The 27,843-nt window shown below is 44.8% G+C and overlaps 1 protein-coding gene across 1 annotated transcript in view; it reads left to right on the plus strand.

Annotated features, from left to right (window-relative positions):
• The window catches only part of Tmem185a (transmembrane protein 185A), a 36,738-nt gene extending 26,011 nt beyond the window's left edge, over nt 1-10,727 (plus strand). The window contains exons 4-7 of the mRNA XM_005086275.4: nt 4,277-4,360; nt 7,133-7,309; nt 7,854-7,977; nt 9,127-10,727. Coding sequence (XP_005086332.1) covers nt 4,277-4,360; nt 7,133-7,309; nt 7,854-7,977; nt 9,127-9,371 — 630 coding nt within the window. The 3' untranslated portion in view covers nt 9,372-10,727. The remainder of the gene's footprint in view (nt 1-4,276; nt 4,361-7,132; nt 7,310-7,853; nt 7,978-9,126) is intronic.
• The last annotated feature ends 17,116 nt before the right edge of the window (nt 10,728-27,843 follow it).

Genomic DNA, 27,843 nt, shown 5'->3' on the forward strand with positions numbered 1-27,843 from the left:
GTTATTTTTCTGTTGCTATGATAGCACCCTGACCAAGGAAACTCATAGAAGAGTTTATTGTAGGTTTTCTGTTAAGATGGATAAGAATCCATGATGACAGGGCCAGAAGGCATGATGGCAACAGTAGGAAGCTGAGATGTCATATCATCGACCTCAGTCATGAAACATAAAGAGAAAATCGTAAGAAGCAGGAGACTTTTTTTTTTTTGGTTTTACGAGACAGGGGTTCTCTATTGTTTTGGAGGCTGTCGGTCCAGCCTGGCCTCCAACTCACAGAGATCCGCCTGCCCCTGCCTCCCGAGTGCTGGGATTAAAGGTGTGTTCCACCACCGCCTGGCTGAAGCAGGAGACTTAATCTCAAATCATATCTCCATCGACATCCTTCCTTCAGCAGAACTGCACCTTCTAAACTTACTAAGATAGTACCACAAACTGGAGACAAAATGTTCAAATATATGTGACTATGAGGGGAATTTCTCATTCAAACTACCTTGGGTGTAAAAGGCCATGTGGAGTTGCGGCTAAAAGAAGCATGGCATCTGAGAATATTAGATACATTAAAAAGTCAACTATTTTATGTCATGACAATATGAAGGTGTCTCTAAGAACTTTTCAGGAATTACAGTTTCAGTAGTGTAAAATTGCAAACTCATTTGAAAGATTTCCCCTCTTTACAAAAGAGCACCCAGGGTCCTCAGTTTGCACAAGGAAACCTGGAAGTGTTTTCCCATCCAGGTACTTAATGGCTGTTGTAGCCATGGTGTAAGCAGTGCTGGACCTTGTTATCATCCTCATGTTGCTAATTTTTCTGGCAGAATGCAGTAGTTATAAGATCACAAAGGATTATACTCATATTTCAAAAGACAGCCTGTGGTGCCTGGTGAAGTGTGCCAGTGTCAGAATTCCAGGAAACAGCCCCTCATAGGACAATGTGCAAAGCTATGAGAGGGAAGCCAAGATTCAGTGGAGACCCCCCAAGATGTTAGGTATACCAAGAATGTGGACTATCAGTAAAAGAAAGCTATGGGAAGTGAGAAGAGAAGTTCTCACAGAGATATAAAGGAAGACCTAGAACCTACCAGTGTGCCACATGTTGAGAGTAGAAGGGAGCATATTCCAGATATACTAAAGAATAGAGGCAAGAAAAACTGGTCAACCAAGTGGACCCCAGAGTAGTCACGATGTTCCTGGAGTTGAAATAGGAGAGACATGTAGAAGCTAGGGAATAGGAGCCTTTGCACAGAGATGACCTGAACAGGGACTACATCTTCAGCTCTCAAAACTGCACTACTGTGAGATGGCTGACCAATTAAAGTACTTGTTGTAAAGGCATGAGGACCTGAGTTCACATTCTGTCTTAATCTGTGTTCTATTACTGTGAAGAGACACCATGACCAAAGCAATTCTTATAAAGCAAAGCATTTAATTAGGGACTCACTAACAGTTCAGAGCTTATTCCATTATCATGGTGAAGAGTATGGTGGCATGCAGGCGTGATGCTGGAGAAGGAGCTGAGAGCTCTCCATGCAGATCCACAGACGTGTGGGGAGACAGATACACAGATGGACTGGGTCTGGTCAACACCACACACACACACACACCAAAATAAAACAAAAAACCAAAATCCTCAAATCCCACCCTACCCCCCCCGTAACATACTTCTTCCAATAAGGAGGAAGCCCATACCTCCCAATCCTTGTAATCCTTTGAAATAGTTCCACTCCCTGGTGACTAAGCATTCAAATATATGAGCCTATGGGAGCCTTCTTATTCAAACCTCCACAGAGTCATAGAATCCATGAAAAAGCCAGGCATAGAGGCAAATGCCAGTGCAAGGAGACAGAAACAGGCAGCTCCTGAGGGCCTTGCTGGTCAGCGAGTCTAGGCAATAGGTTAAGTTACAGGTTTTATAAATGATCCTATATCAAAAAATAAAGTAGTGGTGGCACATGCCTTTAATCCCAGTACTCAGGAAGCAGAGGGCAGGTAGATCTCTGAGGCCAGACTGTTCTACATAGTGAGTTCCAGGCCAGCCATGTCAACACAGTGAGACCCTGTCTCCAAATAAGTTAATAAATAAATAAATGAATTGGGTGGAGAAATTTAGTAATTGGGGAAGATAGCCAATGTCAACCTTTGGCCTCCATATATACCTACATGAGTGTGTCCTGTATAGCACACACACACACACACACACACACACACACACACTCACACAGAGGCATGCACACATGCATGCACATGCACACATACACACAGTAAATAATATAAATATGCACTAAGGTGCTCTCATCACCCCAGTAAACTCATTGCACCAGGAAAACTAATATCTGTGCCATGCACACTCCTAGCTTGAAATGGTTTGTAATTTTTTTCCCTTTGTCTTGCACTGCATTACCTGTGTTGGTGCAACAATATTAAAGCAGGTTTTTCGGCAGTTGTTATGATTAAAAGCTGATTTTATTGGAAGATGCAGGTAAAGAGCTGGTAGACAGTTCTCTAGAGTAAAAATATGTTTATAGACAAGGATGAAGTCTATCTGCAGATGACAGCAGCCCTAGAACCTCTGGGTACAAAGAGTCATCTACCTTCCAGGGACCAGAATTGTGGAATTGTTTTTTGTGGGGTTGGTGAAAAAAAAATGGGTCAGACTTAGGAAGCCATAATGTTAATAAAGAATGAGTAAGGCCTTCAAGAGAAGGCTGGCTGGGAGAATGGACAGAATGTAATGATTATGAGAATTTTGAGACCACAGCAGGCTGCCGTGTTGCCTTACAGTGATGCAAAGGGTAGAGACAGGGTTCAGAAGACAATGAGCTCAGTTGAGGATCAGCTTAATGGCAGGTGTTTTTAGGAGAGCCGTATGGCATCTACACACTGGACCTGTTGTACAGCAGTAAGGCTACTTGCAGGCAGACTAATCACTAGGTAACATGGTAAGCCAGGTGGTGTGAATGAGTGTTTGTGTGTGATTCACTAGTATGGATATAGTTTGGGGTACTAGAAGTGTAACCATTTAAGGACTGGAAGGGGACCCCAAGAAGAAATCTCTGAGTACTCACAGAATGTTAAAACTGTACAGTAGGATTCTGGAAACTCAAATAGTAGTACAAGAAAGAACTATTGGCCAACCATAAAACATTCTTCAAATAGTCCAGTAAGATGCAGGTACAAATATTCTGCCTATTGGTACTAAGGGCCTTTGTGAAGGCAGTTTCTTTGTAAGATGCGAGTTGTCAGTAGCTTGCAATGGAGAATGAGACAGTAGGACCACATGTAGCCATTCCTGTCTCACAAAGCTGGACTATAGTAGAAAAGGAAGTTAGGCTGGGGGTGCTGAATCATAGGAAAAGTGAACTTACTTGTATTTGGACATTTTAGGTTTAATCAAGAATTGGCAATGTCGTAGGGTTCCTACCACTGTGAAGAGGCAGCATAACCATGGCAACTCTTGCATGAAAAACATTTAACTGGGGTGGCTCGCTCGCTTACACTTTTAGAGGTTCAGTTCATTATCATTCGTAGCAGGGAGCATGGTGGCATGCAGGCAGACATGATACTGGAGAAGTAGCTGAGAGTTCTACATCTTGCAAGCAGCAGGAAGTTGACTATGACACTGGGTGGTATACTGAGCAAATGAAACCTCAAAGTGACACACTTCCCCCAACAAGGCCATACCCACCCCAACAAAGCCACACCTCCCAATAGTGTCTCTCCCTATGACATTATGGGGGTCAATTACATTCAAACCCCCACTGGCAGCTAGTTTCTTTTTGGGAAAGGTCAGTAGCATAGTCAGACTTAGATGCAACACTGAATCTGTAAGTGTTGGCTTGAGGTGAGAAAAATCCTCAATGGGTTGGGAAAGAAGGCATGGGATTTAGGGCAGAGTCCTGGTAGAAGTAAAAAGAAATGTGAATGTGGTTATAAGTATAGATGATTATCGGTAGGGACAAAAAGGAGGCTTTGAGTAAATCTACTGCAGATTGCCTTTTGTTTTCTTTCTCTTTTTAAAAAAGGTCACTATTCGGCCAACAGCACTCACTTCTTGAACAACAAAATGCCCAAGGCACCTACTGACCATAAGGACAAGACAAAAGACCTGTGCAGTTCCCCTAGGCATGATACTATTGTGCTTTTCTGATGGCAAAAGAGCAGTAGCAGTACAGTAGTATTAAAGTTTTACCATATTATAATTTGCATTGCCTACTAGTGTGAACAGATAACCACTGTGTCAAATGTAACTTGTTTAACTGCTTCTTTTCTTCATTTTCAGCTAGAAATTCTGTGTTCGGTCAACATTCTCCAGTTCATATTCATTGCCTTAAGACTGGACAAAATCATCCACTGGCCCTGGCTTGTACGTAGCTTTTTAAACCCTTGAACAAACATTTTATTATAAAAGTAATTCATATCTATTGCAGGAGACTTGTAAAGAACAAGCAAGTATGAGCAGCAGCCTAGAAATCACACATAATAATCACACTGGGAGCTAACGTAGTGGGTTTTATTCCCTTGCACACGAGCTTTTGAGGTTACTCTGTGTGTAAGATTTTGTATCCTGCTCTTGTGTTTTAGTATAGGATAAGTATTTGCTCACATCAATAGATGTCATTGTAAACATAACATTTAAGGCTTCATTGATTCATAAGTTGCATTTATTTAACATCCCCTCGTTTCTAGATAATTCACTTGCCACTAGTATTTGTGATTTCAAAATGTTCCCATGTGTATGTATATTCTTAAGTTTTCTGATTTTTAGCTGATGCCCTAGTTATATTTGTTTATGGGGAACAGTTGGACCTTTCATTGTGTATTTAAAATTTGTAATAATTAAATCAGTTTTATTACACTATTACCTCAGACATTTATCATTTATTTGTGCAAGGAATGTTCAAAATGCTGACCTCTTTTAGCTCTTTTGAACCATTTAATTATTATCAAACATAGTTTTCCTGCTGTTCTATAAACATTACAAGATTTTTTATCTCAAACCTCTGGTGTATTTTGGGGTACAAAAATCCATCTTTAGTATTTTATTATCTTCTTAGAAAGTATTCTGGAAAAGACATTACTGAGTTATAAGACAGAAACTTTTAAAATAATTTTAAAGAATTCTTTGAGATTTTATTATTTTTATGTATGTGACAATTTCCCTGGATGTATGTCAGTGTACTGTATACCTTTAGTGGCTGAGGATGCCAGAAAAGAGGGCATAAAATTTCCTGAGACTGTAGTTGCCGATGGTTGTGAGGCATCGTGTGGGTACCTGGAATGGAACCCATGTCCACTGCAAGACCAGTGAGCACTCTAATTCACTAAACCATCTCTCCAAACCCAAGATTGAAACTTTTTAACAAATTTACTTCCTGTTGGTATGTTTAGTTAGTGTACAAAATCATGGGATTAATTTTGACATTTTCATGTATGTATATCATTCTCTGTTGTTTGCCTACATTTGCCCCCATTCCCCTCACTTGTTCCCTCATCCTACTAACTCTTTCTCCTCTCCAAACAGACACCTTCTACTTTCATGTCACATACACATCTTTAAATCTAAATACCACATATAAGAGAAAACACATATTTGTCTTTCTTTTACCATGTATTACCTTCTCTTGTCCCTGCCTTTAGACCCCTTCCCAACATATTCCTCACTTTACTGTCATTCATTCATTCATTCATTCATTCATACACACAAATCCATACACATACTTTTTTTTTTGGTTTTTCAAGACAGGGTTTCTCTGTATTGTTTTGGAGACTGTCCTGGAACTCGCTCTGTAGACCAGACCAGGCTAGCCTCGAACTCACAGAGATCCGCCTGCCTCTGTCTCCCGAGCACTGGGATTAAAGGCGTGAGCCCAGCTATACTTTTTTAAAATATGGGGCTGGATTGATGGCTTGCTGTTCCAGGGGATCTGATACACTCTTCTGGGCCTCCATGGGCACTGCACAAACATGGTGCACAGACATGCATGCAGGTAAAACACCCCAGACACATAAAATAAAAGTAAATCTTTTAAAAAAGAAAAATGTAGGTGGGTGGGAACTCCACATTTTATAGCCTTCCAATGTGCTTTTCAGAAAACCTGTGCTTTTGATGTAAGTCATCCTTTTAAACCATGGCTTCAGTTAATAAAAGTGACTGAGTGAGTGGAGAGGATAAGGTACATTGATAAGTCGCAAAAGCTATGTACTAGAGAATACAGTATTGTTTCAAGTAGTAATAATTTAGAAAAGAAGATTAGGCGGTGTCTGTAGCTCATTTGATAGAGCGTTTGCCTGCCTAACATGCACAAAGCCCTGGGTTCAATTCCCATTACTGAATAAACCAGGCCAGGTGGCACTAACATTTGGGAGATGTAGACAGAAGGATCAGAAGTTCAAGGTCAGCCTTGACAACATGCAAGCTCGTGGCTAACCTGTGCTACATGAGACTTATTATCTCAAGGGGTTATACCAGTGTTTTAAATTTTGGATGAATTGTGCAGTATGCGCATGAGTGAGAATGAGTGGGAGTAAAAGATAATTATAGGACTATCCAAGAATAAGAGAAAATGTGTGGAGTAACAAAGAGGGTATGTGAGGAAGTATGAATGAGCATGATGGAGTGAATGACTGGGGGAATGAGAGAAAGACCAGGTGTGCATGCATGGTTGAATAAGTGATTGGGAGTATTGTGTAATACTGAACATACTAGTGACGGAGTCAGAGAGCAAGAGACTGGGAATGTGGGAATGAGTGACTGAGAGGGAGCAAGTGGGAGTAACCGAGAGTGAAGGAGCGTGGGAGTCATTGACAGAAGGGAGCGTGGGAGTGGGTGAATGATGAAATGGGTGATTTAAGAGTGAGGGAATGTGTCTTATAAAAACTAAAATATGCTGAGTTGGAGGTCCAGATGGAAGGTTCTCACCTGAAGGGAAGAGGGCCTAATGACATCATCTCGTAGATGAAAATCCCATGGTGAATGTAATGTTTCCCATGCTATCTCCATTGCAGTCCTGGGCAGGAGGACTGTCTGTAATCATGCTTCCCCTTGACTACCTGAACAGAGCCAGTAAAGTGATAATGGTAGCCACCAGAGGCTGCAGGAAAGCTCTGAAGACATTGTGTTTCTACTCCTCCACAGGTTGTATGTGTCCCTCTGTGGATTCTCATGTCCTTCTTGTGCCTGGTAGTCCTCTATTACATCGTCTGGTCTGTTCTATTCCTGCGCTCTATGGATGTGATTGCAGAACAACGCAGGACACATATAACCATGGCACTAAGTTGGATGACCATTGTTGTGCCTCTTCTTACTTTTGAGGTAAGCTTTTTACAGGAAACTTCTGTGCTTCCACACCCCACCCCTATCTGGGATGCATCTGGCATAACTAGGTAGATACACTGCTGTCCTTGTGGGAGCAGAAAGTCCAGAGGGAATTTAGGATGAATAGAATGTGCTTGAATAATTCATAGACTGCAGTACAACTCTAGCTACAAGGCATCTGCCAATGTCCACCTTCTACTTTCTAAAAGTGAGTAGTGGACATGCTGGTTTTATATTGAGTTTGGTGGGGAATTCTAGACTATTGACTCTTTTGAACAAACCCTGAGAGGAGTTTCTCATAAAACTCCTGGCAGTGGTAATCTTTCAGCTGGGTGGACTTTTGTTTGGCCTTGGGAAGGATGCAAAATATCCCATGGTCCTTTTTCCTGGATAAATGGTTTATTGTCATTACCTGTGGTGGCCTTCCCTCTTCTCAGTTATGACAAAGGTGATACAGGCAGTGATTTCAAGGGGGAAAACTACAGACTTGGTCCATTTTCTAGTGATACATCAATACCACCTTGACTTTGTCTTTGTCTAGATCCTGCTGGTTCACAAATTGGATGGCCACAATGCTTTCTCCTGTATTCCAATATTTGTTCCACTGTGGCTCTCATTGATTACACTGATGGCAACAACATTTGGACAGAAAGGAGGAAACCACTGTACGTCCATAGACTAAGAAACTCTGTGTGTGTATGTATATGTGTGTGTGTGTGTGTGCGCGCACTCTGTCTATGTGCTGTGCTTTATGAAACGATAAATCTCGACCCCTGTTAGAAGTTGTTGTGGGTACTTTAAAGATGATGAAGGGGAGTGGTGCTCCACAGGAAGAGCATACTATCACATTTGCTTTGGGATGCTAGTCTGTGTTATACCTCATTCCCAGGGCCAAACATGGCAGATATCTGAGTTCCCAGTCTGTGCTCCTTTAAAATGGGTTCTAGATCCTTTCTGGATCCACCTGTAACACCAAAATTTCAAGAGTCACCACAGGTCCCTTTCTACCTATTGTGTTCAATGGAATAGAATCTTTTCCATTTTGTGGAGCTTGGCTACTTTTGGAGGTGGTCTTTGCACTTTAAAGGTGATCTTTGAGGAAGGTACCATCCTCATAAGGCTGTAAGCTCTACTCTGTGTGACCCAGAGAATTACCCATCTGACAACATTGGAGGGGGAAAGCCTAAAGTGTAGTGCAGGCTGGGCTGTTTGTATCCTGGGAGAGCCAGCACCAAACTGATAGCCCTCTATGAAACAGGGAGAGCACAGCCCAGTGACCTCCTTTGAGGGATTTCCATGACCTCAGACTCTACTCTGGCTAATTCCTTCTTATGTCTACTCAGATTTCATATGGCTACAGGAATACTTTTTTAAAATATCACTGTCACCAAATAGTTTAATCTGGGTCTAGAAGATTGGAAGAAGGTGGTATGGTCTAGGTTTTGCCAGTATTTGAGAATTGCCATCATAGTGGCTCTGCAACTCCAACTTCCATCTGAATCAATGGTGGGCCAGGTAAAGCTGCACTCTTTAGCCTACCTCACCGTATTTGAACTGAGCTTTGATTGGAGTCTGGAGAATCACCTCCCAGCAGGAACCTGGGGATGTTGCCACCACTGGCCAGGGGTTCCATTCTGCCAACTTCGAAGCTGGAGGTCTAAATTCCTCTACTTATTGGGCAATTAGATCCTGCCCAGCCTTCACTTCTGGGGAAACTGATTGAAGTGATACATAATGACAGTAAAACTCATTGTTCGGGACCGAAATGTGACTTTAAAGCCCAGTATTTGAAAGGAAAAATTCTTATTTTTCAGGGTGGTTTGGTATTCGCAAAGATTTCTGCCAGTTTCTGCTTGAAATATTCCCATTTTTGAGAGAATATGGAAACATTTCATATGATCTCCACCATGAAGATAATGAGGAAACAGAAGAAACTCCCATTCCAGAACCTCCTAAAATTGCACCTATGTTTCGCAAGAAGGCCAGGGTGGTCATCACCCAGAGCCCTGGAAAATATGTCCTCCCTCCACCCAAATTAAATATTGAAATGCCAGACTAAAGCTCACCTCCAGGGCTGGAGTGTGAGTCCACTGAAATACACACTCCCACTTCCCTTGCCCCCGACCCAGTCCTGGAACTGCGAACCTCCATCTGAAACCTCATTTGCATCCAGTGCCAACCAGCCACTCATAACAGAACATAAGTGGCAGGAATTAAAGATTTCTACCAATGTGGATGCCAGTAACACATCAGAGAAGAATCCACTTCTTTCTATATGGGTACTTGAAGTGTGTTCTTGTTCCTGTAGTACCCACCCAGGGATGACTGCTGCCTAGGCCTGCAGAAGGCACATCTGTGGTCTTGGCAGATTTTCTAGTGCTAAATTCCTATAAAAGTATTGGAAGATGTGGTTCTTATGGGACCACTTCCATTTGTGGCTCAACTGTGTTGCTCTAGGTAGCCAGTGGGGACTGTAACTAGGTCCCTATTGTGTTCAAATACAGTCCAGCCTTGCTTTCCCTGTCCCTGCTGTACAGAAATTTTGCTTTAGGCAGGATGGCAGCAGGTTTGCAGGGCTTTATCAGTGAGCCCTTCCAATGGCATGATTACATGCCTGTATAGTATTTATACAGCTATTTTAGCATTGTAATATACAGTGTCAATCCTAGTTCTGTACAGCATATTCTCTGTTAAAGTATTTTTTTACAAGCTTGTGCTGGAGATGAATGGGTTAAGCCATGGTGAAAGTAGATGGCTCAAATGCTTTGGCCCAGACAGATGCCCCACCTTTACTTACCGTGACCACCAACACCCTAGAGCTCCTTCTCTTACATACTAGCTGCTCTTTGTAGCACAGATAAAAATGAGGAAAGGCGTGTGCTTTTCTAGCATGTGGGCAGAGTTGGGAGAATCAACTTAAAATTCCAAGAAGTGCCCCCTTGAGAACAGGGCACTGGAGAAGGTTTCCAGGGTTGGTCAGAAACAGCCAGGCATTTCTGTCAAAGTTCAGAAAGGTCTGCCCACCTGCAAGAAAAATTATACATATAGATACCATTGCCTGTCAGCACTTTCTCCAGGTTCTGCTGGTATAGCCAGCCCCAAACCCATCACACAAAAACAATAACCTTTAGTCTAAATCAAATGATTCATTTCCTGATGGAAGTAAAGGGAGCATTGATCTTCCTGGTCAGAAGGTGCAGTGGATTTTCTTGGTCACCTGATCAATGGCTTCAGTCAAACATAATTGAAGTCTACTATGACCCTGATCCTACCCCTGGCTCAGGCCTCCAGCAAGCCTGTTCTGTTTCAGGAGAAAGGGGGAATACAGTGTAGCATTTTTTGATTGGTTTGTTAAAAATGTGGTTAATTCCACTATTTTTGCTCCTGTAGTTGTTCAATAAAATGGTTCATTTTACATGTGTACTGTGTGTATTTCACTTTGTAGAGAAACTGGAATTATTCTTGTCCTCTGCAAAGAACATCCTCTGGCTGCCACAAGCAAGTAAAGGAGGCAGGCAGGGTGAGCATCCTTTACTGAGTCTCTTCAAGCAGCAGTAGAAGGTATATAAAGGAAAAACACTTGCCATCCATCCATAGTGGCTACATGTTGGACTTCTGCCATTGTGAAAGCCTTGGAGGCCTTCTAGACTGGTTTTAGGATTTTAAAATATGCCTGCAATTGCAGTGCACAGTTTTGTCTAGCTTTCTTAGCTGTCTCTGTAGTTCAAGGGGAATTTTACTGGGTGATTTTTCAGATCATGTTTGGCAGCAACTGACAGGAAAATCAAGCAGTTGCTATTGGTGAGAGATACCCTACATGTAGCCAGAATTCTTTCGTGAGCTCCCTGGGTTTCATAAAATGTGTTAAGTTGAAGCAGTAGCTGAGACTCAACTGCCAGGTGCTTTGCTCCTGTTTTACGCACAATCAGTTCTCTTCTCCCTGTGGGAAAATTAAGATTTGTGCTATTATTGCTTAAACCTACTGCTCCCAAAGGCCTGGTACTCTGGGATCACTATGTCTCCATTGTGGAGATTTTATTTATCCATGGAAATGGGGGTGGTGTCTGGAGAGAGGTAGTCCTATTGGGAGGACAATGGAATATCAAAGCTGCTCCGTAGACATCTCTGCTCATCCCTCAGCACCATACACTGAATAAATGGTTGCATAGATCACATACAGATACAAAACACAACCTACATCTTTATTGATATATTTCTTGGTCAAGAGAATTGAAGTTATCTGTGAAGGTCAGCTGCCATAACTGCAAAGACCCAGTAGTAGTCTATATTTAGGAGGGGCACATATGCAGGCTAAAGAGATGCAGGAAGCAGGCCACCATCTACTTTTCTACAGGCTGTGACACTAATAGATAGCAGATGCTCATGCATCTGTCATTTGTCTCCTGGCCAACAGCATGAGCAGCTTTGTTAAGAGAGTTTTTGGAAGATTTCGTGCCACCTCCTATTTGTGTGATGTTTAAAGGAAGCACATTAGTTTATATCATTATTCACCATCCTTGAATTAACTATGGTTTGACCAGCATCAGTGTGCAAGGACATGTGGTCTATGGTTTCTGACCAAGAGCCTTGTATTGCATTCCTATGATACTTGCAGACTTGAAGAGTGTTAAGGCAAGGTGGCATTCCATGGCTTGTGCTTAAAGTTTGGTATGTCACATTTATGGTTATATATTGTTTATGATTTATTAAAGCCACTGGACATCAAAATAACAAAGCAGCCAAACTAGTTAGCCATAAAAGCCAAGCAGTAGAGGCGCACACTTTTAAATCTCAGGACTCAGGAGACAAAGGCAGATGGATCTCTCAGAGTTCAAGGCCACCCAGGGCTACACGAGACTGAAATCAGTCTAAAAGAGCAACAGAGATCATGCCTTTAATCCTAGGACTCATGAGAGGTATTTTAAGACAGGAACCGTATCTCAGAGCTGGCTTTATGAGATTCATTCTCCAGCCATATTGAGGATAGGAAGGCACTGGATTCTCCAGTCATGCTGATGAGAAGAGCAGTCTGAGGCTTGGTGAGAGCTTGTAGAGATAGGATCAGCCCTTTTAGCTCAGGGTAGTAGTAACAACTAGTGACTGGCTGCTTTACTTTTCTGATATTTAGCTTGAAGCTTGAACCCCAATATCAGTCTCTGGATTTTATTTTTTTTGTGTTACACACGTTAAACAGAGAAGGGCAATGATGTCATTTTTATGATGATAACTGAAGCAGAAGTTCATATGCTGACACATCACTTGTGTAGGCAGCACATTTATGAGGTGGCTAGCTGGATATGTCGTGATGCCCCTCCCTCAGGAAACCTGAGTCACTTTGTGATGCCTTTGGCAACATACCGATCACCAGGTACTACAACTCACATTGTACTCTCATGTCTACATCATTAAATATGGCTAGACATGTACAAGATGACCTTAGAGGCTGGGCACTAGTTTCTGTTTTGGAAAGGTATCTTTACCTCTAGACACATGGGGCCCCAGGATGAACATAAAAATATTGCCCCAGAGGATAAGACCCTCTTCCAGTTAGACCTTCACTGTGCTTCAGAATAACTGGTGTCTTTCCTGCATGAAGTGTTACATATGTGTCTATTAGATCAATTTCTGTATAAGATAACCCTATGTTTGCTTTGTGAATTTCTGTCTGAATTTAATGTGCATTGCTGAAAATAGGGCTTTAAAGTACCTTATTAGCCGGGCTGGAGAGACAACTTGGCAGTTAAAGGATGAATACTGCTCTTGCAGAGGAACTGGCTTTGGTTCCCAGCACCAACATGGTGGCTCATAAACATCTGTACCTCTAGTTCTAGGAGAGCTAATGTCCTCTTCTGTCCTCTTTGGTTCTTGCACATGAACTCATTCAAACAGACACACAGACACAAATCACATGAACGTGCACACACACATTTCCTCTATTAGTATTACACTAGAACCTACCTTGTTAGGCCTATTTATATTTTATTAAAATATTGTGATCCGACATTGGGTGCCCCTATATTTAAATGAGAGGGCAGAGGCTCCCTTGTGATCTCAAGTGCAAACTCCCCCTTCCTCCACGACTCTCCTCCATTTTTGACCCTCATTGCACAGGACCCAGACCCTTTCCTCTACTGAGGCAGTGTTCTTTGTAGACAAACTCATAAGCTTTCTCCAACCTCGATGCAGAGCAAAAGTCAGGAGTCACTTATCACCTCTGCACAGTACTTTTCTGGGCTCAGCAGGGATATTGCTGGATCCTACCCAGGGTACTCTCAGTCCAAAAGGAGTGGGAAGGATTTAGAAAGGGATATCTTGCCTTAGATATCTCCCTCATGGTACAGGACTGAGAAAGGAGACATGGCTGAATTGCTTGCAGTTTGTGTAGTAGGGCTTCCTCAGCCCACACTCAGGATATTACGGTTTCCACTCACTGAGCCAGACCCGGATTGCTCTGCTGATTACAAGACAAGGCTGAATCCCAGAGTCCTTTGAAGTGTAAGTAAGCAGAGTACCTTCCTACAAGTCTGTCTTCCTTGTGGGCAGGGTTGCATTATTGGGGATACCTCTTTATAGGCTAGGGATTTTAATTCATCACCACATTCCCCCACGATCTAGCCCCCCCCTGGAGTGAAGGTTGTTGTACATGTGTATACGTTTCATGAACCTCAGAAGAGAGGCAGCTGTGAGAATTTCTTCCTCAGGGAGTTGCAAAAGGAAATTTACCTCTTCTTTATAAGGTTTGAACACAAATCATAGTGTGATTCCACCATAGTTCACCCTGGATCAATAATGAGGTATTGTTTTGTTTTTAATTTATTTATTTATTTTACATCCCAACCACAGTTTTCCCTCCCTCCTCTTCCCAGTCCTTCCCCCACCATCCCACTGTCCTCGCCCCCCAATCCATTCCTTGTAAACAAAGATTTGTCTTTGGCCCACCAGTTCCCAAATAAACACTCAGAGACTTAATTTAATTATCATTTGGCCAATGGCTCAGGCATATTACTGACTAGCTCTCACAATTAAATTAACCCATTTAGTTTATATTTTACCACCATGATGTTCATAGCTTGTTACCTCGCATCTTGTTTCCCCAGTGGCATCCTGACTGCCTTCTTTGTCTCTGTATCTTTGAATTTACTGCTGGGCCATTGGCTAAATCAGCTTTATTTGTCAACCAAGAAAAGCAACACACATTTGAAGTATACAGAAGGACATCCCACATCACACTCTTCCTCCTCCATTTCTATTCAGGAAAGGGCAGGTCTCCCATGGATATCGACAAAACAGGGCATTTCAAGTTGCAGTAAGACTAAGTACCTCCCCATATATTCATTATAGGCAAGGTGATCCAGTATGAAGAGTAGGGTCCCCAAAGCCAGTAAGAGAGTCAGAGATAACCCTTGCTCCCACTTTTAGCAGAAAAGGGAGAGAAGGGATTATAGAAGTCAGCGGGGTCAAGGACATTACAAGAAAACCCATAGACTCAACTAACCAGGGCTCATAGGAGCTCATAGAGACTGAACCGACAACCCGAGATCCTACATGGGACTGACGTAGGCCCTTTACATATATGTTACAGTTGTGTAACAATGAGTTTTTGATGTATGGGTAGAATATTACCAGAAGGTGTCTGATAGGGGGTAGCTAAGCAGCTACTCTGTAAAGTATGTACCCAGCATGGAGCCTCCCTGCATTTTTCCACCCCGATGAACTTGGTAGGGCTGGCCCATGCTGCTCCATCAAAGGCCAAGAGGAAATGGGGCCCCATCCTCATTTGCTGCTTAGACTGGTTCCCTGGGTCCAAGAGGGTCTGTGTTCACACTGTAGTTTTACCTACATCTCTTGCCTCTCAATTCACCATATACAGCTGCTGAGAAATACCCTAGCTTGTCAAACTATCTCCACTCCTAGCATAACTTTTTGCCAACGGAACTATACCCTGCTTAGTCCCAGAATGGATAGTGGCACACTCTGGGACAGGCTTGGCCATTTTCATCTACACTGTTTTATTATGGATACTTTCTTGGAACTAATTGCTCTTCAGACTTAGGAACTTGGGCTTGACACAAATCCTGCCACATTTGCCTCTAAGTCACCCAGACATATCCTTTTCTGCTTTGCCTTTTTCTGAACTCCTCTAAGTTAGTCTTCCATTTAATGACACAATATCTACGCTTGTAGAAGTCACTTAGATCTGCCAAAGCCTCTCCTACTTTATAAAGACCCTGCCCCACTAAAGGGCTCAGCAAATTCATGACAGCTCCATACTAATTTTTCTATTGCAATTTTCTCTTGGGGAAGCCACCTTGGTTTCAGATATATTTCTTACTATATGTATCCGTGATTAGGAAGCCTTTGTACTCCATTGCCAAGACCCCTATTCCTCTCAGGTGACATGCAGTAAGGGTGGACTTGCACACAAATGGCTGGATACTAGGAAAGAATCCAATGACCCTCCCCACCCTCTCATTCTATTGAGCCCTTAGGTTCAATCATACTTTACTCAGGGTGGGTGTCACTCAGTGACTGAGCACTTGGATAACACAACTACAGAGGTTGGATCCTCATCACCTCAAAACAGAAAAACCATCTGTGCAGAGAGGAGTCCTGTGCTGGCACTAGAGTTACAGATGAACACAGCACATGCAGGGCATAGTTTATCCCCAGCCTCTGCAAGGGACTCCTGACCCGTGTGGTGGGATTATGGCAGTGTGAGTCCTAGAACTCCTAGACAGGGCCTCTTTTGCATCTCTCGTTAGGAGAGGGGGCACTGCTTACTAAGATAGATTTAAATGCTCATAATGTGTATTAGCGTTGTGCCTGCATGTTAGGTGTAACACACTTGACCCTGGTGTCCCCAGAAGACAGAAGAGAGTACCAGATTCCACAGAACCAGAGTTTCAGATGGATACAAGTCTCCATGTGAGTGCTGGAAACGGAAACTTTTTCCACTGCAAGAGCAGCAAGTGCCTAGTCAAAGCTCCAGCCCCAGACACATTTAGGTACAAAAATGGTCATTCCTTTATGTATACATGAGAGTTAGGGTGGATGCACGCATGCCTCAGTGCTGACAGAGATATCAGAGGGCATGAGTCAAGTTGCTCCTTCTTTCCACCTTGTGTTGGCAGGATCTCCCTTGTTATTGCTGCTGCGTGGTGTCGTCCAGGCTGGCTGGCCCTCGAGGTTCTGGCCCATTTTGCCTCCTCCCATTTCACCAAACTATTGCTAGGATTACAGGTGCACCTGTTGCATCCCCCATGTATGCGGTTTGCAGGGAACTAAATGAGATCCTCGGGCATGAGCAGCTACCACTTTCATCATCTGATTCAGCTACCGGTCATAAGATTTCATTTTGCTCACTTATCTCTAGTGCAGTTGCAACCCAGATTTCAACATGTGTTCAGTGAGTGGGAGGGTGCAGTGAAGTTTATTCATGAAATGTCATTCTGGCTCCTTAGCTATCCTGTGTCCTACCTTTCACTATATTCTTCCTCATTCAAGGAACTTGCTCCAGGGATTTTACATACAGGACACATACTCTAGCCATGCTGACAAGCAGCCCGTTAACCAGGTCAGGAACCCTGATGCTCCCAGCACTGGGAATGACCCTGTTGATATCCTGGCATAATGCTGACCAGGCCGCCTGTCAACTGGCTGGGTACACACACTGGTATTCAGGCAGATACATAAACAGCTCAAGGGGCCCTGCATTGGGTGGTTACATCATGTGTTACCTGGCTGCATAAGGACTCATAAGGACTCTGTACACATGTGCATGCTTTCCCTCTTAAGCAACTGCCTATCACCTGTTTGCTCTTTCCATTTCTTCTCTCAGTCAGCACAAACCAACCCATCCAGATACCTCAGCAGGAAGCCATAGAGCCCTGTGCTGGTTACTTTTAAGTCAACTTGTACACAGGCTCCAGTCACCTGAGAGATGAGAACCTCAACTGACAAAATGTCTCCATATGGTCCAGCTGCATGGAAGCCTATAGGACACTTTCTTAATTACTGATTGATGTGGGCGGTCCCAGCCACTGTAAGAGGTGCCATCCCTGGGCTGTTACACCTAGGTTCTGTAAGAAAACAGCTGGAGAGATGGCTCAGAGGGTAAGAGCAATGGCTGCTCTTCCAGGAGTCCTGAGTTCAAATCCCAGCAACAACATGATGGCTCAAAACCATCTACAATTCAATCTGGTGCCCTCTTCTGTCCTGTATGAAGAACACTGTATATGTATGAAATAAATAAAAATTTCTAAAAAATAAGGAAGGAAAAAAAAACAGGATGAGAAGGCCATGGGGAGAAAGTCAGCAAGCAGCAAGCACTTCTGAATGTTCTCTGCATCAACTCCTGCCTCCAGTATCCTGTCCTGTTTGAGTTCCTGTCCTGACTTCCTCCAATGATGAACAGTGCTACAGAACTAAAGCCAAATGAACCTTTTCCTCCGCAAGTTTCTTTGGTCATGGTGTTTCTTCACACCCAAAGAAACCCTACCTAATACAAGAACTTAACTTTTTTTTTATTTAAGAGGAGAGCAAGACAGGTGCATTCCTTTGTGGCCTCAGAATCCGCTCCCACTCCAGGATTCTGCCTTGCTTGAGTTCCTGTCCTGATGAAAAACCTCAACACCCCCCCTTTTTTTGAGACTCAGAAGGTTGCCTCAGTGAAAAATTCCCCAAGGTCCCCTTTCCCTAGACAGGGAACAAGGTCGAATTGAAAAGAACATCTGGTCCAGAGTGCTGATACAGGACACCAGCAGGCTGTTAAGATAAGTTTAATCTTGACCTTGTGGTTTCTCCAGGAAGGATGAGTTATGCCCACGCTTCTTACAATCCCCTATTGCTTGCCCAGATCTGCACCTGCAGTGGCTCCACTTCTTACAATACCCCTATTGCTTTGCTTGCCAAAATTATGTATATAAAAAGAAAACTGTCCTAAAGCCCAGCGCACTCAGTTAGCTAAGGCTGCTGAATCACCCACAGATGCCTGTGTGAACAATAAACCTCTTGCGGTCTGCATCCAACTGTCTGGTTATTGAGCTCGGGACGTCACTGGGGTATTCAACCTGAAGCCTGATAACCTCAGGTCTTTCACTGACATTCTTAAATGATGAACAGTGGCAGCTTAAGCCAAATAAACCCGTTCCTCCACCAGTTGCCTTTTCCCTGCTAATTCATCCCAGCAGTAGCAACCTAACCATAAGGAGACAAGCCCCAGGTCTCCACCCCAATCCAAGGTTGGCTGCTCACAGGCCATGTCTCATACAGGTCCAGGGAAGACAGCCAAACACAGCTGCTTCTTTGCAATTGCTGTGTCACAAGCTGAAGACAGTACTTCCCACCATCATCTGGCTCTGACATTTGTCTTCCCTGGTCCTCAGTGTCCCATCCCATTCTGGAATCCCCCAACCCCAACCTCCCCAATGCTGGGATGGAATAAATGTCCTGCTTAAGACTGCACATTCAACAACTATTTATTCTGGGCATCTTGAGGAGCATTGACTCTCTATATTCAGTGACATTCCCTGCAAAGAGAAACTTCTCTGCTTAAGAATGATGAGAGTAGCGTTTGCATATGGGTACAAACAAAAATACAAAAGTGAAATTTGGTGCCGTCCTTATATTTTAAAACATGGGGATTTTAAAGAGAGGAATTGTGGTCCCTCAGCCCATTGTGTGTCTTTTCCTTCATGCTTTAAATTGTGAGTAGTTAGGTATGTCAGGATTTGTCACCCCTCAACATAGCACACCAAATATGGGAGCAAAATAAAGTGATTGTACTCAGACACTCTCTCATGCATTTCCTTCCAGGGACAACAAGGAGAATAGCACCGACAGTAAGGCCAGGACAATATATGATTATCAGTCTTTAGGATATTTGTGTGCATGTCTGCACATACAACTGCATGGGGACTTGTGCCTGTTCAGTGTGTGTGTGTGTGTGTGTGTGTGTGTGTGTGTGTGTGTGTGTGTGTAGAAATATTATCCAAGAAAAAGTGCTTATCAGTTTGAGAGTGGTTGGGCTGGGATGAGATCAAGAGAGTTACTGAGACCAGCTAGAGGGAGGAGAGAAATGAGGTAATTCTATTTCAATGTAAATCATTTTTATATATTAAGAAACAAGAATTTGTGTAAGAAATAGGATATTGCTCTGTAATTTATTGACAAGGTTTCGTTGAGAGAGGAAGAGAAAGAGAAAGAGGGGAGAGATTGAACGAAGCCACCTTCAGAGACATTCAGATGGCCCTCACTTTATTTCCTACCTTCCAAGTGCAGGGTATTAAAGGGCAGTACATTGACACACTCTGCCCACCACTCTCACCAAGTTGGTTCTGTCTGAGAGAACATGAGTTGGCCAAACTGCGTTGCACCTTCTGACGCATGGCAACAGCCCCGTACACACTTCTTGAATGCAGGCTTAGGAAGTGTGGGAAAGTAACAGTCAATGGAGCTAGTGTGAATCTCGACACAGGGCATGCCTTATGTCTAGAGAGACCTTAGGCTGATGAACATCTGTAGAGGATCTTCTTCAAGTTCTCATCCTAGTCTTTGAGATAAAGAGAAGAGCCCTCTTTGCCCTATTCCCCAACAGAGCACGCGCGCGCGTGCGCGCGCACACACACACACACACACACACACACACACACACACACACACACACACACACCATCTTGAAGCAATGGACTGCCCTCCAGAGGGGTCCAAGTGTACCACATAATGGGCCTAGGCACAAAGGACCCTTTCTGTCTGGGTTGTGGCTTTGCAGTGTACGCCATATCTTCCTTCGGAGATTGATACTAAAGACAAGATGTCTCCACTGTGTTTGTCAAGTCCTCTGGAAGGTGAGTTTCAGTTAACCTGTGCACCCTACCTCATACACATAGACATATCTAATCAACACATGCATCCTGGTTTCTTTCAAGTTTGAATTACAATAGTCATGTATAGCTAAACAAATGGGTTCTTTCCTGGCTACAGAATGTGGTTAAATCAGACCTCAAAATCAGGCATGCCTTGGAACATGAAAATGTTACATTTGGAGAAGAGATGGAAAAGAGTGGCGCTTCTATATAGATTCCCAGGCCAAGGAGAATTGGTGGCAAGCCTAGGCACTCTCAGAATCTGAAAGTACCTGTGACCTCTCAATCACATAACAGTGTGTAGAGTATAGTAGACCCACAAGTCCTAACTGGGCACAGCGCTACTCACAGGAAAAGCTGTTCAAGTTGTAGTGAAACACCTGAGCAAAGCAGGGACCTAAGAAACAGCCCACTGCATCCCCGTCCTGAGGCGTGACAAAGAAATGGTAACTATTTCTGAACTGGTGCATGGTGGGCCAAATGTGCTTTCCAGAACACAGGAGACTATTCTGGAAATCTGCACAATTTTGTACACTTTCTCAAAAGTCCCCTACACTGAGACTAAATTCCTTCCCTAGACTGGCTGTGGGCCACCTGTGACATCATATGACAAAGGGAATGATGACTTCAGCACATGGTTGCCTGACTACTGATGCTAATGCTTGAACTCAGTGACCACTAGTGAAAGCAAAAGCAGTTTGGACTATCTTTGGGGATGTTTATTTATTAGTCTTCATTCCAGAAGACTTCTGATGTCCAGTCAGATTGTGGGCATGGACAATGACACCAAGGTAGACCTACCTGTTGGGCAAGAGCCAGGAAGAAAGACACCATCTAATTCTTCTTCTGAGTCACAGGTGTATACAAGAGAGAATTTGGTGAGGGAAGGTCACCAAGTTGGGACACAAGATCAAGCCATCCAAGAGACACACGAACAAAGTCAACTGACAGACAAGGAGGAAGGTAACACTGACCTCCTCACTCTGCCCTTTCCCAGGAAGCTCTGGACCATGGTACAGAAGGAGGCCTTGTAGTCTGTGAACGGGAGTGACAATGGAGACAGCATCATGATCAAGGTAGACCTGATTCAGAGAGAGATCCTTTACCATAGGTCCACAGGAAAGATTTTTGAAACGGAAAACCTGGAGAGTTTTGTTCACCAGCTCTACCGGTATGGTTTCAGAAAGATTCACGCAAAGGCGTATGCACTCAAGTCTACAAAGAACAGTAAAATGATGGTAAAGTACAAAGTTGTTCTTTGTCTCCCACTTTTGCTGATGAGAGCATCTTCCCATCTGCACACCCCAGGAGCGAAGTGCTTTAAGCTCCTAGTTTAGCAGGGGATGCTGTTCACTGATTGGTGAAAGTAACAGACTTTTGACATTCAACTCGGAGCTGCCCCTTGGATGTCAGCAGGCAGGCAGACTGTCCATGAGAAGCCAGTTAGTGTCACACACATACTCACCAACCACACCTATGAATCACGTCTCTTTACTGGGATCCTGGGTCAGGACCTAAAGCCTCAAACCAGCTGCTTCAGTCATTTACTCCATCACAAAAATGACCAGTATAATGGGGTGAGGTCGCTGTTGCTATATTACCAATTGGCTAACCTAGTCCATTTTCTTTCAGATCTTCCACAACTTTAATTTTCAGAGAGACAAACCAGAGCTCCTGCTGAGTATTAGGAGGATCCAACAGAAAAACCCGGATCTGCTGAGCAAGGCACAATCTCCAGTCACAACTGCGGTTGAACAACAACCCAGTTCAAAAAGGTGAAGCTTTTACCTACAAGACATTCCCCAAGGTTCCACAAGACAGAAGACGATGGCATGAAGCCCCAGTAGAGGGGTACCAACAACAAGTCACCATCAGGCAACATTTCCACTGTACCTTCTAGTAAATGCAATCAGAGCAGCATGCCTGTATGTGCCCCAGACAACTGTCCACCTCAGGAGACCAGTGGCCCACGTGGAGAGGGCACATGTGATAACGATACAGTCCCTGCTTTGGCTACTGTAAAAATGGGAGAGGCTGGGCACGTTCCCAGGAGCTCCTCAGGGTACCTCGGGTATGGGTATGTGATGTCTCTGTACAACACTTGCTGTTACATCCTGATAGCTGCCCTCTCAGCCATATCCCTAAGTGAGTCCACTGAGGAGGAAGAGGACCAGGAGCAGCAAGAGGAGGAGGAGGAGGAGGAGGAGGAAGAAGAGGAAGGGGATGATGAGGAGGAGGAATACTCAGAAAATACGTGTATAATCTGTGCACTGTTCAAAAACAAACAGGTTCATAATCTCACAGGCCACTGAAGACCGAAAATGCGCCACTTTTCTGAAAGGGCCCAATGTGTGCTCTTACTAAATAAAAACAGATGTCATAGTGGTAAATAAACATCTAAAATTTGAGCCTGGAGTCTGTGTGCTAAGCTATCTAACTTTGGGGAGTGGACTCAGGGCCTTGTCCACAGTACACAGACATATCTCCAGACAACTTCCCCATGAGATGGATCCAGCTGTCAACCACCATGAATTGAGTCTCATGGCTGGTTCTCACAGTCCCTTACAAAGGATGACATTAAACACACTCCTGCTAGTAACTGCCTGTGGCCTTAGAGGTCAGCCTCGGGCTTCAGAGCATGGCCTGAAGTTGCATAGTCCATATCGTTTCTTTTTCCTCATACAAACACAAAGCATTAGAGATACACAGTAAAGACAAATTCAGACAAAAAGAAACGAGCTTGTTTTAAATGACAATCCCAATTCCCTCTCCCTCTCATCTTCTACTGCCCCTCACTGACCCCTTTTCCCATCCCTTATCTGCCCCCCAGAGAGAGTGAGACCTTCATAGGGATCTTCAAAGCCTGCCTTATCATTTGGATCAATGCCTAGGACCTCCCCTGTGTGTCTTGGCTGAGAGAATATCCCTCTATGTGGAATGGGCTCTGAAATTCTATTACTCTACTAGGGCTGAATACTGATCCACTACCTGAGGCCCCATAGATTTCCCAGGCCTCCTAACTGACACCCATGTTCAGGGGTTGTAGATCAGTCCTATGTTGATTTCCCAGCTATCAGTTTGGGGTCCATGAGCTCCCCAATGTTCAGGTCATCTGTATTGGAATGGTCAGATCTTGTTGTTGTGGATTCCCTAGTCTGTTGTCATATTGATCTTTCTGTTGTTGACTGTGTTCTTATACTGTCGTCTTCCCATCCATTCTAGCAGTGAATACTGGTGGGGTCTCTCCCTCTCCTGGTACGCATGGGGCCAAGGTTTTGTTCCAGTGAGTGCAGGCAGGTCCAGTACTCCAATGGTTCTCCTCTTCCCACAGTGTGTAATCTGTGAGCCCATAAAGAATAATCCTCACTTATGAAATCACAGGACAATGAAAACTAGTAAAAAATGTTTTAAGGTTAAGTCGAATTTTTCTATCAAAATAGATAAATCCAATGATAGCAAATAAATAATCTAAACTAGAATGGAGTCTGTGTCTTATCTGACCATCTGTACCATTCTGTATGCTTGGCTCCCCCAACTTTGGATTCCCTTTGTGCTTTCATGAGAACCAGCTACATTTCCATACCCTCAGCAAAGGTAGGGTAGAGAGGAAGGCTGGGAAAATCTGTTCCTTCCATTGACACTTGCCTACCGGCTACTGGTGTCACCTCACACTACTCAGGTATCTTGAAGGAGAAGATTCTATCCCCCAGCAGGTGTTGACAGGAAGTATATGAGCATGAACTGAAGGTCTCTACCAAGTATCCATTAAGCAAGTATAAGCACATCTTAAAGAGATGAGCACTGCTATTCTCTGGCAACTGAGATACAGGCCATTGATCAGCACTTCGTGGGGGGGGGTGACTGTACATCACATAAAGAAGACAGACATTAGAAATTTTGCAAAATAACCTGCAAAAAGTTGCTACAAATTGTCTACCACCCAACATTTCGTTAAACAATCTGAAGTAATCAGAGATAGAATTAGGACATTTAAAATAAGAAATGGTTCAGGGAGACACACCCTTCCTTTCCTGAGGAAATCGTCCAGAGAGCTCTTGCACTATTGCAGGACTCGACATTGTTGGGTTTCTCCATCTCAGTTCTCCTCATCATCACAGATTTGCCTGGGTATTGGTGCCGACTCAGTACCTGGTCCCAGTCTTGCCACCTGGTCCCGTGCTGTTCATGCACTGTCTGGGTTTCCACAGAAACACAGATCCGGGAAAGCACATACAGGGCCCCAGACACTAATGACTCTTTATCTGTGCCTTCCAGACAACAGTTGCTGTCAGGAGGACCTCTTACTCCTCGATCCCCCTCCCCTTTACCCACAACCTCCTCCCCCTCCCCCTCAGGATCTCCAGTTGCCAACCGGAGGCCCTAAAGAGCCTACACCCCCCTTTCCCAACTTTACTGAGTCACATGAGGAGGCATCTTCAGCACCTTCCCCACTGTCCAGCTGCCTGTGCCTCTGCAGGGAGAGAGCCGGAGGTTCAGATGGCGTTTGGACATTGCAAGTTTTTCCCCTCCAATCAGTAGCCGGCTAATTACATTATTGGCCTTTTGTGGCCTCCGATTTATATAACTAGAAGACTCACAACCCCTCTTTTTCTCAGGACCCCCAAGCCCTGATCAACTTAATTGAATCTATCTTAATTACTCATCAACCCAACTGGGATGATTGTCAGAAACTCTTACGGGTCCTCCTCACCAATGAAGAAAAACAGCGTGTCATCCTTGAGGCACGTAAAAATGTCCTCGAAGCAGATGGCAGGCAGACCCAGCTGCCAAATGCAATCAAGGACACGTTCCCCTTGACCTGCCCGGCCTTCAACTAAAATACACTTGCTGGTAGGGATCAACACTGTTTCTATCGCCAGATTCTCCTAGCGGGTCTCAAGGGATCAAGGAAACACTCAACGAATTTGGCTAAGTTACCCCGTGCAATAAACCAGGGAAAGGAGGAGACACCAGCGGGTTCCTCGAACACTTAATGGAGGGTTACAGTATGTACACCCCATTTGATCCCCAGCCCCAGGAGCGAGAGCACAAAGTAATCATGGCTTTCATCGGGCAATCTGCGCCTGACATCTCCAATAAGTTACAGCAATTGGAGGGACTGTAAGGCTACACTTTACAGGACTTAGTAAGAGAGGCAGAGAGGATTTTCAACAAGAGAGAGACCCCACCCAAGGAAAAGGAAGAAAGGCTAAGAAAAGAACAAGAAGAAAGAGATGATAAAAGAGATAAGAGGCGCCAGAAAGAATTAACAAGAATCTTGGCCACCATAGTGCAGAGTGCAGGGCCAAACAGGGCAGGACAGAATAGGGACCCGGGAGGCTGGAGAAGAATCCACGTGGACCACGTACGGCAAGGAGAAAGGGCACAGGGTCAAAGTCTGTCCCAAGAGGCTCTGGAACCCCAAATGAAAGCCTGTTCCTGTCTTGTCACTGGAGGACGAATAGGCAAGTCAGTGCCAGGAGCCTCCCCCTGAGCCCAGGATAAGCCTTGAGATAGGGGGCAGCCGGTGACCTTCCTGGTTGACACAGGGGCCCAACACTCAGTCCTAACCACAATCAGGGTACTCTTATGTTCCAAAACCTTTTGGGTCCAGGGGACTACAGGAGGTAAACAATACCGATGGACTACTGAGCGAAAAGTTCACCTGAGCACCGGGCAGGTGACCCATTCATTTCTGTTAGTACCAGACTGTCCCTATCCCCTATTGAGTAGGGACCTCCTTTCAAAAGTCGGAGCCCAGATCCATTTTCAGGAGGAAGGGGCCTCAGTCACCGGCTCAGAGGGGCAACCACTCCAGGTAATCAATTGACACCTGGAAGATGAATATCGGTTTCATGAGAATCCTCAGACTGGTACACCCTCCTTGGACCTCAAATGGTTAACAGACTTCCCTCAGGCCTGGGCAGAAACCTCCGGTATAGGGCTGGCTGTCAATCAGCCGCCCCTGATTATAGACTTAAAGCCATCTGCCTCCCCCGTGATAATTCAACAATGCCCTATGAACAAGGAAGCTAGGGAAGACATTCGGCCACACATCCAAAGGCTATTACAAACTGGAAAATAAAATTAAAAAAAACACTGCTTCTCACCCTGGAACATTCCCCTCCTCCCAGCAAAGAAGCTAGGCACAGGTTTGTTGAGAAAGGAAAGTTTGAGCATCCAATGGCAGACACAGACCCGAGGATTAGAAACATGTGATTCAAAAAATATCTGCATACTATACAGCGTTCTGTGACAACAACAAAAAAGAAAGAAGGAAAAGAGGGAGGCAGACTTGAAAAGATCAGAGCAAATGGTAGATTCTGTAAGCCTAAGGCCGAGAAATGCAGGTTCTGACCCAGCAGAACCCCCGCAGATGGTCCTCCACCCACAAGGGGCTGATTTCTGAGTCTGATACCTCTGTAGATGTTTGTTCCTACACTATCATCTATATCATTCTCTCCTTTTGGGGGTCCTGCATCTAACCTAGGAGCCCCATGTGGTGTCCCAGATTTAACATCAGGGGGCATGTGTATGTCAGAACCATTTAGTGAGGATCCTTGTGTTTAAAGGTTGCCTGGATGTTGACTTGAGGGAAAGAGTACTTACAAAACTTCCATATCTGGGGACCTGGGGTGGGAGTGGCTCCATTTCGGGAGATTCCTAGCATTGAATGTGTGCCTTAATGGGACTTTGAGGAAATGCTCCTCAACACATTTCCACATCTGGGTACCTGGGTTGGGGGATGAGAGTCCTTACATGGGACTCCTTCTGTGTAAAGGACACCTCAGTGCTGACTGTTAGAAGCAGGCCCTCCACAGACTTCCATACCCAGGTATCAGGGTTGGTGGGGGGATGAGAGGCCTTAGGTGGGGCTCCTTTTGTGTAAAGGAGACCTCAGTGCTGACTTGTGAAAAGGAGCACTCCACACACTTCCATACCCAGGTATCAGGGAGGGAGGCAGGGGACTAGGGTCATTTTAGGAGTGTCATGGACTTCTAAGGACACTTCCTCTGTGCTGACTTGCACACAGAGCCATCATCAGCCTTCCCAGGTGAGCCTGTTTGCGAGGTTCCTTTGAGAATCAAGGATGTCTCAGAGCAGACTTGCAGGAAAGGGCACCCCCTCCTCCCCACCCCCCCACCCCCCCCCCCGCGCACCCGCACGCGCTCTCCCAGCCTCCCACATCCGGGTACTGAGGGGGCCCGGCGCCATTTTGTGAGGCTCCTGGAAGGGAGGTGGCCTCGCAGCCCCATCAGGGTGGAGGTGAGCCCTTCAGGGGAAAGAGAGGGAGCCTTTCAGGAGACGGGGGTCCTCTGAGGAGGAGGCTCTTGCCCTCTGAGGACAGCCTAGGGGCGGCTGGGGGCCCTGGGTCGGCAGGAGCCTCTTCTGGTTCGCTGACTGGGGACCAGGCTCCATCTCAGGCCTCCCTCCCCGAGGGAAGGAGTTCTCTCAGGCAGCAGGGTAAGAGCCTTTCCCTGAGGAGAGAGGGCCCTGCAGGTCGGCTGTGGTGACAGGTCCCGGGGGGGGGTTCGTTCCCTCAGGGGGTGCGCGCTGCTCCTCAGACGGGGTCTCCGTGTGGACACCAGCCCCTGCCCCTCCCTGCGGGCCCTGGGTCGGCAGGAGCCTCTTCTGGTTCGCTGACTGGGGAGACCAGGCTCCATCTCA

This window comes from Mesocricetus auratus, unplaced genomic scaffold (assembly GCF_017639785.1).
Source record: "Mesocricetus auratus isolate SY011 unplaced genomic scaffold, BCM_Maur_2.0 Super-Scaffold_100003, whole genome shotgun sequence".
Lineage (NCBI taxonomy): Eukaryota > Metazoa > Chordata > Mammalia > Rodentia > Cricetidae > Mesocricetus > Mesocricetus auratus.